This window comes from Hippoglossus stenolepis, chromosome 17 (assembly GCF_022539355.2).
Source record: "Hippoglossus stenolepis isolate QCI-W04-F060 chromosome 17, HSTE1.2, whole genome shotgun sequence".
Lineage (NCBI taxonomy): Eukaryota > Metazoa > Chordata > Actinopteri > Pleuronectiformes > Pleuronectidae > Hippoglossus > Hippoglossus stenolepis.
The window spans coordinates 7,840,003-7,853,333 of record NC_061499.1 but is presented as its reverse complement, the minus strand read 5'-3'; the positions used below and the strand labels follow the sequence as shown (position 1 = coordinate 7,853,333).

Below are 13,331 nucleotides of genomic sequence, written 5' to 3'. Positions count from 1 at the left end.
GGAGCTAATCTGCTGCTGGTTTTTTTCTGTGTATTATGGTTGAAGAGATAAATATCTGATAAGGGAAAACAGAATTTGAATCCTGTTCACTTCAGGTCTTTGCAACCCAACCCGTTGCTGCTTCAACTGTACAAAACAAGGCAGTTTATTATCCATGGCTTCAGCGAGCTAGTCACCTAGAGCAAAATTACTATCAAATTTTCCGTACATCCTTTGTTTTAGATACCATCTCAAATTCAAAGCTGTATTATTCCCCATATTATTTACCAGATTTGTATTGAGCTTCTGCAGACTTGTTGTGCAAAGACCTTTAGTCTTGTTAAACAATAACATAAAACAACTGTTCAAAGACTTGCATTCAAAAAGACACACAATCATATCAACATACAGACAAAGAGAAGGTATCCATGCAACTGCAATGTGTGTGTGTGTGTGTGTGAATGGTAGAAAAAAAAAAGGAATATCGGTAAGTACTACTGTTTCTTTTACAATTGGCTTCGAGCTAAAATCTGTTCTCTCTCCACTTTTTCATACAGTAATTTAAAAAATGTTGACTCCCAGCCAAATTTTGTTTCGGCGATAACAAGCTGTTCACCAAAGGAATAACAACAAATCAAGACAAAGTATGCTTGAGACCGACTTTATGCTCCTGAGCCAAATTTTTCTCTTTTCCTCTTTTTCTTGTACACAATCTAATTGATTGAAACCACTGTGGCAATGGAAGAAAACATGTTCACTCTTAATTTGATACAAAATTTACTTTTTGTTGCCATGGCCGCAGCCATTTGCGACATTTTGTAACCCACGTGCTTCATGTACATATACTGTGTGTGTGTGTTTTGTGAAGACCAGTTAAATAACACAAGCATTTTCTTTCTTCATTTATTTTTTTCAAATTTATTTGATGGTTTAAAATATTTTATATTATATTGTTGATTATAAGGGACATGCAGAACATTTTAAAGAACGCATGACTTAATACAGTATGTCCCTGGTAACCACAAGCTCTCAAATATAATTGATTTGCTGAAGCATTAACAACAACAGGAAATAAACAAGTGGTTGTTTATTTCAGCCTAAAATTTAATTTATGATTCACCACTACTTGTTTATAATGCATATTTCTTGTCAAGTAAGAAAAAGAAAGTAAAAAACCCTCCACACAACTTCTTTAAACTAGTTTTTATTTAGGAAGTGAAACAAAATGCCCAGTGTTGTCTTTGTGCTTTACATTGTTTTTAAAATCCTCAGAGGAAGAACTCAAAACAAAGCAGGAAGCTCCAGAAAAACTCATCATCATCATCATCATCATCATCATCATCATCATCATCATCATCATCATCATCACCGTCAGTTTATACAGATCTGTAGAAATAATCGGACTCCGCAGTCATGTCAGTGCTTATTTACAAGGCCTCTTTCCGCAAAATATTCGAGTTTTCATTCTCTCTAAAAAAAGTTGTGCTGAAGATTCTCACACAAGTTCATTAAAAAATGACACAGCGTGTACAGAAGCTGTTGATTTACACCATGTGTCACTTTTACCTTTTCCTTTGATGTTGTTTTTACCCTTGATTCGTTATCGTAGAAAAAAGAGGAAAGAGGTTGTTATTTCTACACACAAGGCATTTTCTACCTGAATCTAACTCTTTCATTGTGCTACTATCTTTGAAAAAAACAAAGTTGCAAGATATAATTTGTAAGAGGAAGTGCTTTTATATAAGAATACGTAAACTAGCTTGTGGCTATAGTAGGCTACAGTAGTTCATAGTAGAATCTAAGTGTTTGTCAATGCGCTCTGGTGCTGAAATATCGACCTGAAAGTCTCCACTCCTTTCCCAACAATGCGTGTAATTGCATCGGTGGCCGCCACAACAACCTGACAACAGCAAGAGATGATGGAAAAGAAACAGAGCTGAAATTATGAAGGAGGTTTGATGACCATAGTCGTCTCTGGAGTCCTCACAGGGAGTTTGTAGATCAATGTCTTGTGTAAAACCAAGGAGCAAAACTGATCATTTGATGAGATCCAGACAGACAAAAGGTCGATCCCTAATTCTCACCAACTCAGCCGGACTTCTGAGAGTCAAAGAACCACAGCTGTTGTTAAGTTGTGTCACTTATTTGACAAAATACAACCAGGAACATATCAAGTACCAAACTTTTCTTGGTTTTGGGTTTGTGTTTTCATCCATGTTTCAGCACCAGAGGCCTACGGTTGTACCATCTACTTTCTACAATATTTTAGAATAATAATACGAGGCAGGCAGTGCATAAACCATGTACAAAAAGACCCATCCCTACCCAACCCAGAGCCCTGCATCTAAAAGGAGTTGTGCCATCTGTGTGAATCTCCGGAAGCCCCAACAGCTCCTAATGCACGTACAGACATAACTGTCAATAACGTAAAGATGCCAAGTTATAATTATAACTAGGAGAACAAAAACTGACTCTCTGGCTTCTCTGATTAGATCTTTCTATTCTATTTAAACACATTCACAAAAGTCGCTGGCTAAGGCCTCGAAAAAACCACAACAGTGTCACGGTTCCTTTAAACATAGAGCTCTTAACCCAACCCTCCTTATTTAACACTAACTTGGTTTGCTAACTCCCTGAAATTTCGTTTCTCATAACTACATAGGATAGTGGTACTTGAACAAATCAAGATGTTACAGGCAGTTATGACCTGTTTCTTCAAAAAACAAAGAAAAATATCATGCATTATTGCTCTCTCAGATATGAACGAAATATTGCCCAAGACAGAATTTTGCTTGACTTGCCTGTTATCTAAGAGGTTTGGCTAAAGATCCCAAAGATTCCTAAAATTGGCATAGATTCCATTAATAGGCTATCATTTTTTGCATGCAGTAGTTTTTTTGTTCTTACAATTAAAGTGGCGGACAAAGTAAAAAGGTATTCGGTAAATTCAAAAGTGTCAAATGCTTTGGCATATTTGTAACAAAGGCAAAAAACTATAACAAAGTGCAAATTAATACAAAAAAACATATAAATAAATAATTAAATAAATAGGCAATAAATAGATATTAAAAAAAGATGTAAACCTCAAAGCTGTATGTGATCCACTGGCAACAAAAGAAAGGTTTGACCTTTTGGGGATTTTAGGACATTTTAAATGTCTCGATCCCCATTTAACATAAAAAACTAAAATGATATAACGTAATACTGAGTTAATAGGAAAACACTGTTTGTTAAGGAACACCCTGGTGGCTCAGTGGGAGTTTTCAGTCATTTGATCCTTAACTGGAAGTCACGTTTGCCTCATTAATTCCTTCTCTCCAATGTAAATTGTCAAGAAAAGCACAAAATCCTGTATAATCAGTATAAGTGTGTGTGTCCAGATAAGACATTTGTTTAAAGGAAAATCACATAAAAAACATTATTTCCCATTACACTGGTGTACTTGGCCATGTCTATTATATTATGGCAGGTGTGGACGTTATATTTCCTTCAGTTCAGTGTAGTTGTGTTGTATCCATTGACACATTTACAGTACGTAAAGTATATTTTGTTGACTTGCAGAGAACCATGTACTTCATCTTCTCGTTCGTTCGGTCCGATGTCAGTTCCACAAAAAAGCAGGACACCAGATGCATCCTGGGGTTCTGAAATTTTCGTTTTTTTAAAAAAAAGCATAAAATATAAGTTAATTGAATCTCTTTGCAAGAAAATCAAAGATGTGATTCATGCTTTAAACTCCTGTCACAGAAAAAGACAGGGAGGGTGGAAGATGGAATTGTGCTTCACCGTTGTGTCGTCATTGGTTGAAAAAAGAGAACAACAAGGACAGATATGGACATAAATAGATCTAGGTTTCTTCAGAAATGATGAGCTAGATGTGCTGTGCTTTATTTATCTTCACAGATTCTCAAAACAGCCTCCGAAGGGGACGTAAATTATCGAAGCAGGTGACAATCTAAATCAGGCGTTGAAAACGTTTTGCTCCAGATAAGGAAATTGGAGACAAAGGAGGAAATGGAAGTGGAATTGTCTTGATGAAAATCTATTTTTGTCGTTTGCCTCACGATCCTCGCAGAGAAAACGCTCCTCCCTTGTAGCGCTCAGGCGTACTGGTCATGTTGTTGGGGGGAAGCATAAAAAGCAGTAGGTGAGTCCAATTTGATCTAAATAAGTAGGTTAAACCCCATGAATGATCCATCATTCCCCCAACGAGCTAATGGGGGAGAACGCCCCCTTGAAGCACGCAGACTCGTAATGTTTGTTCAGGTAACTCTTGAGCGCAAACGTCTTGTCGCAGCGTTTGCACTTGTAGTGTTTGAAGGCCGAGTGCGTCTGCATGTGAGCGCGTAGGTTCGACCGGTCGGCGAAGGCCTTCCCACAGTGTGCACACCCGAACGGCTTCTCGCCCGTGTGTGAGCGCATGTGGCCCTGCAGCAGCCATGGCCGGCTGAACGCCTTGCTGCACACGTCGCACTTGTGCTTGAGGTCGTGGGTCAGCAGGTGCATGGCCATTGCGGGCATGGACACGTACACTTTCCCGCAGGTGGGGCACTTCTTGGCCATTGTGCTGTCTATGCTCCTATGCGTCTGCTTGTGCCGGCTCAGGTTGGAGGAGGTGGCGTAGGTTTTGCCGCACTCGCTGCAGGTGTGCCTCTGGGTGGCTCCTCTGGGGCTTTCTGTGGCTTTCCTCCGCGATCGTCCGTCCATGATGAAAAAGGCATCCACTGTGTAGCCCTCGCTAACGGCCGTGTCCCCGTTGATGTAGCCGCCGGCCGAGGATGAGACCTCAGACCTCGGGCTGTCTGGCTGGTCCGAATCCCCATGGATGTCACTGTGGATGTCGCTATGGATGTCACTATGGATGTCTGCATGGATATCGGTGTAGGTGTTGTTGATGCGGCTATAGATGATTGACGAGTGGCTTGGGGAGGGTACTTTAGAGATGACGGATGAGTCACCTTCCACCACATCATCGTACGGATTTGGACTCAGATAATCGCTGACGTAGCCTGAAGAGACAGAGGAAGAGGTTAATCAATGAGACATGGCAGAGGGATTGATTCGGAAATTAGAAACTGATTGTGTAGAAAATCTTTACAGTGATGCTACATGAGTCAAGTGTCACGGTGACCTCCCATAATCATAGAGCTGCTTTTCATCTCTGTCCATTTGTTTGTTGGTTGTTTTTTATGTTTGTTTGTTTGTTTGTTTGTAAGCAAGATTACACAAAAAAAACTGAACGGCTTTGTATGAAATCATATCATGTGTTTCACTCATTCATCATATGTAAGTTGTATCTTGATAATATCAAAGAAAGAAAGAAATTAAAGACATTTAAAGCATTTAGGGAAATATGCAAAATAATTATTACACTGCACTTAACCATGAATCAACCTGGAGTAAAAAAAGAAATAAACCTTTACAGGAAAGTATAAGTTTCTATCTTTCTCAGGGTTGTGGGCTCGGCTGTATCCAACACGATTAAAAATCTTTTATATAATTATGAAAACAAAAATGCACAAATCAAACTCATTGGTCCAGGTTCATTCATTATTAAAAACATATTGTCTCCGGATAGTATTACTGATTACAGCCTGGTGTCTCTGGTTTCTAAAATATCAATCGGACCTCCCAGGGATCACATTAACAAAATGTGCATTATGCTTTAAGATGAACTTGTGCCTCTCCATGAACATTAACATCCTCATGCTGAGAGAGAAGAGCAAGACACAACTATTTTGGAGGCAACACAAAGCAGAAGAGAAGGAGGAGAAGGGGCCCGTGGTATTTATAGTGGTAAGAAAGTGCTTTTATGTCTTTGCCAGCGAGGAGACACTCCCCCGAGTGGGAAATCTCTATTTTTCATGGAGGGGTTGAGTGAGCACACTTTCTCCTCATCAGCAGCACCTCTCCTGACAGGTCTATAACCGCACAGTCACACCTCACAGCTGTCAAATCCTCAACTGCTGAGCAACTCTCCCAGCAGCGGGAGTCCCGTGCTTTGCTCAAGGGCACCCTGCCACACTTACATTTAACCGTTTAGTCTCGCTCTGGTGTATTTTTGCCCGAGCGATCTGTATGTTATTGCACTGCCAACCTGATGAATTTAGCCGTCATGTTACAACGTTAGCTTTTTTATTATTTGCATTAATGAGTTCTGAGCTCAACAGGCTGGAGTCCGAGGGAGACAAGGAGAGACTGGCAGCTAATATCCCACAGCCATGACTCCTGTGGATCCGTGGCGATCAATAGCTCTCCATTTCAATTAGCACTCTGTGAGCATTTAGACACAGGCTGCAGAGGAGATACTGTTGCTGGTAATATAATTTCATGACGCAGTTCTGAGAAAAGCTCAGAAGTTGATCGATAATGTGATGAGAAGAGACAGAGACGAGAGAGGGGGGGGGGTGAAAGAGAGGAGAGGTGAGGTGAGAGGTGGGGAAGGGAAGGAAGGAAGGAAGACAGAAAGAAAGATAGATATAGAGGAGATGTGGAGAGGGTGATTTTGGTTGTGGTTTGGTGGTTGTGGATGTTTACTGCTCGTGATGATTAAATATTTTGAGTGAAATTTAGACGTCTAGCAATAGAAAAACAGAAAATAAATGGAGGAAGGTGAGAGAGAGGAAGTTGGAAAGAGGTTGAGAGAGAGAGAGAAAATCATGAATCATGAATATTCAATCACTGCACTTTGGAACAGGGTACTGTGTGTGTGTGTGTGTGCGTGTGTGCGTGCGTGCGTGCGTGCGTGCGTGTGTGCGTGCTTGTGTCTGTGAATTTGTAAAATGATGTTGTTTTTAACCCTTATTTAACCAGGTAAGTTGACTAACAGCTCGAGTTTTGCTCGTCCTGCTGAACTATCACCTGGTGCTGGGGAAATGTTGAGCTGTCACTGCCTTGCTCAAGGGAACGCAAATGTGACGTAAGTAAAAGTCGTACAAAGGGAAGCGTCCCATTACCTTTAAAAAATTGTTGATTCCTCTGGGTTTGAACAATTTGGGAAAGATTTTGTATCATGTGAGTACACAAGTCAAATAAATATATAACACTAGTCAGTTTGGGACATTTTAATGAAGAATTGTAGTCTGACTCCAATTTGAAATTAGTAAAGCAGACGAAAAAATACCATCTACAATTCTACCCCCTTCCAGTATATATAGCGTATAATTGGACCTTTTCAATAGATGTGTTTGTTTACTCCTGACTTGTGCATGTGGCTGAGACGCAGGAACAGAAATAAAAAACAACTCCATCCCTACTTTCAGGATCCAAAATGTGAGGGTACAAACACTCCTTCCTCTCCTAGAGTTTCTCTCTATAGTCACTGCCAATTAAACATGACCGTTCCCGTGTATCCTCTTTAGAAAAAGCACTGTTGCGAACTGTAGCTGCTGCAGCGTCTCAGCATCTGTGCGCCTTCTTCGCTTGTTTGTTTTTGTCTCCCTCCAACTGTCTCCGTCTCCGTCTCGCTGTGTCAACGATGAATTCGTTTCAAAGTACTTCTGCAGCATTAGAGCTGATGGCTGCTCTAAATGCTTATTAAAGATTAAAATAGTCGGCCAGACCAGAGCCGTCCGTCTTTGATGTGTCTTTGAAAAACAGAGAATTAGAGACGGAGAGAGGGACAGAGAGACAATGGGAGAAACAGGGAGAGAGAGAGAGAGAGAGAGAGAGAGAGAGAGAGAGAGAGAGAGAGAGAAGCTGCAAGCTACAATTTAATTTTTGATCCAAACCAGCAGCAACTGACACACACTTGTGTGCGTTGGACACTTGTAGGTCACAGACTGTTTCCCCTCTCTCTCTCTCTCTCTCTCTCTCTCTCTCTCTCTCTCTCTCTCTCTCTCTCTCTCTCTCTCTCTCTTCCTTCCTCTGTGTGTGTGTGAGAGAGTGTGTGTCTGTATGTGCGTATGCATGCAATGCTGTGCAATCAGCTGTGCAAGCTGCCTGGGAAATGTGCCGAGTTGACAGAAACAAAGCAGTGTGCGTCTGTTCATGTGTGTGTGTTCGTTCCTGTACTTGGATCTTTGTGAGGACCATTTTAAGCACAGACCTTATTTTGACTGGTGCTCACTTCTTCGAAGGGCTGTTTGAGGGTTAAGACTTGGTTTTAGGGTAAGGGTTAGAATAGGGTTTAGGTTAGGGTTAGGGTTAGGCATTTAGTTTGGATGGTTAAGGTTTGGGTATGGGGCTAGAGAGAGAGAGAGCAACAAGCTGCAGTTGCTTCAGTCAAACTCTTGTTATATTTATAACGAGGGTTGGCAGTCTCAGTCTTTACATGCTTGCCGCACTGCTGCTGCTGCAGCTGCTGCATGTCTCTGCTCAGTCAGTCGTCAGAACACCTGGGATTTCTGCCTCTCACATCTGACCTTGGTACAAAGTGAACACCACCAAGCTGCACTAACACTGTAACACACTTCTCACTGTGCACTGACAGCCACAATCTTTCCTTTAACTCTTTAAAGCTGCAGTTTTTCGGGCCATTATGGACAGAAACAAGCTGATTCACACACAACCCACAGGCAACATGTTGGTCAACATATTTACACACAATTGCCTGTTTACACATCACACTGTGACAAGGAGCAGCACAAAGTACAACATTGATTCCAATATTCTCTTCCCTTTTAGTGATGTTTTTGTCTCCACTAATTTCTATCTGGTACTGAGGCGGCTCTCTTTGTTCAAAGTCCTAACCTCTAAATCCTCAGAGTTTCTGTTACATGTTGTTTCCAGATATTTTTCATTCTTAACACAAAACACAAAACATAACATCCATGTGAATATGAGACTTTCTTTGCTCAGAAAAACCAGGCAAGAATTTCATCGATGCTTGAAATTGAACATTTGACCCAATAATGTCAAGTCTTACTGACTGTGTTGTATTTTGCCTGTGTCCAGGACTACAAGGTGCGTGGGAACCATTTACAGTCAATGCAGCAGGGCAATATTATCGAACTCTTGGAGAGAAACTCACAGCTGCTTGGAAAAAAAAACTAACCTGACTGATATACCTGGGAAAAGAATGGTGGAGATAATCCCTGTATGTGTGTAAACAACTTAGTGATTTAGCATTGATTTCGTGCAATGATCTTAGATCCTAGGCTCTCTGTAGCTCATCACATCTAACACATGTTAAAAAGATGATCAACAAATTAACTTTTCAATTTAAGTGCCATCAAAATACATTTCAGGATGTTAGGACTTCATTGGAAAACCAAAAATGTAAATGTTACAGTTAAACTAAAACAACTGTTTACTACTTTATAAACTGCTGTTTTATAAATTCATTCCTTTGCTGATTCCAACAAACAGCCTAACGTTGAACCAGGGATCCTGTCCTCCCCCCAGCACTTGAACATTGTTTCCCAATGCTTCATGGAAACTATTTGCAAGAATATGAGTAAGATTACAATACATTCAATTTATTTCTGAGCTTTAAGTTGGTATATTTTGGGGTTGTGACTGGAGTTTGACCCTGTAACTCCCTGTTCCTCCTCCTCCTGAAGCAGTCATGACTAATGCTTTAAACCTGGGGATGAAAAAATACCCTGGATGGTGTGTGTGTGTGTGTGTGTGTGTGTGTGTGTGTGTGTGTGTGTGTGTGTGTGTGGGTGGTGGGTGTGTGTGTGTGTGTGTGTGTGGTGGGGGCTGTGGGTGTGTGTGGGTATGAGGGTGACTAACCTTTATCATGGTGGTGGAATCGCAGGCTGAGCGACTCTCTTCGGCTGTGACCGTACGAGCTCTCCAGCTCCGCAGCTGAAAAACCGTCCAGTTTGACTTTCTTCACCAAGAAAGAGCGAGGCATGATGGCACAGTAGTTTCTCCAATACTTATACAAAACACACACACACTTGCACTTCCTCTTTCTACACTAACCCCTCGTCCAAGTTGACCAAAAACCCTGAAATCTGAAACACCTGATTGAACTCTACTGTGCTCCCATCAGACTGGCTGGAAAGTGCAGAGGAGACATGGCCTTTAAAGAACAAAGTCAACAAGCGCTCCTCACGTGCTTGTGCATCTTTATCATACCCACTTATGTTAACCTACAGGCTATGATTGTGTGTGCGATTGATGGAAGCTATGAGGGAAAAGAAAAGTCTGTTTTCATTCGGATAACTTGCAGCTGGAAGACCTGTAGCGCTCTGAAAAGGTCCAAAATATATGTTTTAAAAGTGAAATAGTATAATTCCTGTATGGCTAAGTTCCCCTGTATGGCGGGGAATCCAGTAAAATGTGCTTTTCTCTTCTTCGTTTGCTTTCTTCTTCATACGGAAAAATTCGAGTAGATTTTTTTGTCGTTTTAAAGTCGTCGGTCTTCAGCACCTTCCAGCGAACAGCTCCCGTGCAGCCTCGTGGTTTCAGCACCGGACAGCTCCCGTCGTCGTTCCTCCGTCAAGCCTGCCGCTGTTCTTTTCAGCACCGGAGGAAGAAAGAGAGGAAAAGAAAGAGAAACGAGTTCTTCTGACGAAACATCCCATTCAGGTGAGTCGGGTCAACTCGGTCTGTTCTGCTGCTGATGTTGTTGTTGTGGACAATAACCCCGTGTGTGCACTGGTGTCTCCAAAACCAGCAGAGAGTCGGTCAAAGAGAGAGGAAGGTTAGAGACGTTCCAACAGACCAACGAGTCAATGAATCAGCATCACGTCTCTTATCGTCATCACGTGTAGTCCCTCAGACACAACGATTACAAATATGAAAATAAAAAAAGCATCGGATGGAAGACAGGAACAGCTCATCTCCGCGTGACTAACTCTCTCTCTCTCTCTCTCTCTCTCTCTCTCTCTCTCTCTCTCGCTCTCACTCTCCTTCTCTCCTCGGCGCGTGCGGAGCTGCGGCTCTCTCTGATGCACGAGATCAGCTGTTGCCGCTTTATAGAGAGCGGGGGGAGGGATGGAAGTGCTTAATTTTATTCGTCAGAGAAAAAAAAGAGCATCTTGTCTTGTGGGACCAGCAGCAGCAAGCTGTTGTGATGTGTGAGGGGAGGAGGGATTTTAATTATGTGGTTTCATGTGCTCGCCCACGCTGATTTTTGTGGCAGTGAAGTAAAAATGTATGAACAATAATAATAATAACAATAATAACAATAATAATAAAACTCTATTTATAGCACTTTTCAAAAACAAGTTTACAAAGTGCTTCACGAATATAGAAACAGAAAAATGACATACACAAAGACATAAGATATCGATGTAAAAGACATAAGGAAGGTTGTAAACTAAATGTAGACTTTGTTGGTTTGGTTTACAAACCTGGGGGCAGAGAGCATTTTTGAATCAGTATAAGCTATAGAAAGGATGTAAGTTATTCCGCTGCAGTTGTTGATGACCTATGTTTGAGGGTCGTGGGGTGAGGGGCAATCCCAGTTGGCGAGAAGTGGGGTTCACCCTGGACAGGTCCTGAGTCCATTCCAGGATCAACATATAAAGACAAACAACAATTTACTCTTACATTATGAATAATTAACCAAACCTGCATGTCTTTGGACAGTAGGGGGAAGATGCAGACATGCATGGCAGTTGAGGTGGAGAGGGCCATCCACTAACCAGAAGGTTGGTGGTTTGATACCTGACACCTCCAGTCTTCATTCTGTAGTGTCCTTGGGCAAGATACTGCACACTAAAATGCTCTCGACTGCTGTGTAAACAGTGTATGAATGGTGTGTGATAGAGAAGGCGCGACGTATAAAAGCGCTGCATGACTATGTGTGTGATCACATACGTGATCAACAACTGGAAATACAGTCAAATAGCATGGGGAGAATATGCAAACTCCACAATGTTTGTTGGTCAGGTTCGAATCCAAAAGCCTCTTGCTGTGAGGCAACTGTGCTTACCACTGTACCACTGTACCACTGTACCACTGTACCTGCCCCTGAGCCATGGAGAAAAAATATTTTAAAAAAGGTAATCTTTCAAAAACAGAAACAATACATTATCTAATAACATTCCATGATTATAATATTGAATTATATTAAAAAAAACAAAAAAACACATGAGGATAGTTTAACATGTTGGTTACAAAGGTTTAAAAAAATCGAATCAATTAATGAATGAAAATATTGACAAAATTAACGCTATTGTTAGAACTAACTTCAGAGTCACTCATTTTTCTAAACCATGTTCCTAATGAAACAGCTACAAATATTGATGATCTCTCTCAGTGGATGTTCTTAAATAAGTGTCTAAACAACTAATGTTGTGTGGATGACACATTTCGACCATAATTTTACTGTGAAAACAAAGACATGCCACGAACCTCTGCTTTACCCTCCCACCTTATGATCACAGCCTTTCAGAGGAGCTGAGAACCATCAAACTAACCGCAGAAAACCAACTTCTTGTGGCACTGAACTCAGACCATTTCCCTTTACACTGCACGTGTAGATTCCCTTTATGCAAATCAGCGAGCCCCCTGGGCCAATCAGATCCCTCTGTGTGTGAATCCACACTCAGCATTAACCGGTGAGTTGAGTCAATGGAAGGTGTGTTTTGTTGAATGGTCTCACAGAGTCAGAGAAACAGAGACAATGTCAGAGCTTCAGGTCACAATGTGTGTGTGTGTGTGTGTGTGTGTGTGTGTGTGTGTGTGTGTGTGTGTGTGTCAGTCTCAGAGGACGGGGACATTGTACAGAGTGAATACGCTCTGTTTCGTTATTTACACACTTATGCAAACCGAATTCTCCCTCCAGCCGGTAGACAACACGCACACACATACACACACATGCACACACTTATGCAAAGCACTACCCCCATTCATACACATCCATTCGGGCAGGATGATGGTGTGTGATGTAATTCAGTGACGTGTGCATTTATGTAAGATCTTTTTCAGCGAGGTCCTTGGAGTTATCCTATTTTTATAGTTCATTGATAAATGTTTGAGAGAGACAGAGAGGATGCCCGTGTGTGTGTGCGTGTGTGTGTGTGCGTGTGTGCGTGTGTGCGTGCGTGTGTGTATGTGTGTGAGAAAGAGTGTGTGTGTGTATGTGTTTTAAACTTATATGTGCTTGTGTAGTGAAGTGCCTGACAGAGCATTGCTTTTATACTCATCAGTCCGTCCGTCTCGTTGGTTGTCACTTACCGTTCCTGCTTTATTTATGTGATGATGCTCTGTATTGAAGCCGTTTCTTGTTCTCTCTGATGGACTTTAGATACAGGGGCCGACAATGTGGGTCTGAACAAGTAATCCAGGGTTTTAAAAGCCTCCAAAAATAAAGAGGATTTCCAGACTTTGATTTTGAGATAAATCGGCCCAACTTCCAGCCCAGTTTTTTTTCTTTGCAAAGTGATTGTTTGCAGCACTGAAACCACTGAGGGTCAACATCCAACAGTTCTCAGCACGTTTTGGGCTGT

General features: G+C 41.5%; 1 protein-coding gene across 1 annotated transcript; it reads right to left on the bottom strand.

Annotated features, from left to right (window-relative positions):
- Positions 1-1,167: 1,167 nt before the first annotated feature.
- Positions 1,168-10,806, bottom strand: LOC118124368 (transcriptional repressor scratch 1-like). Its single transcript, XM_047344068.1, has 2 exons — positions 9,658-10,806; positions 1,168-4,988 (listed from the first exon to the last, which is right to left on the bottom strand). The coding sequence occupies exons 1-2, from the start codon at positions 9,779-9,781 to the stop codon at positions 4,177-4,179; spliced, it is 936 nt and encodes a 311-aa protein (XP_047200024.1). The 5' UTR covers positions 9,782-10,806; the 3' UTR covers positions 1,168-4,176.
- Between the last annotated feature and the right edge of the window lie 2,525 nt (positions 10,807-13,331).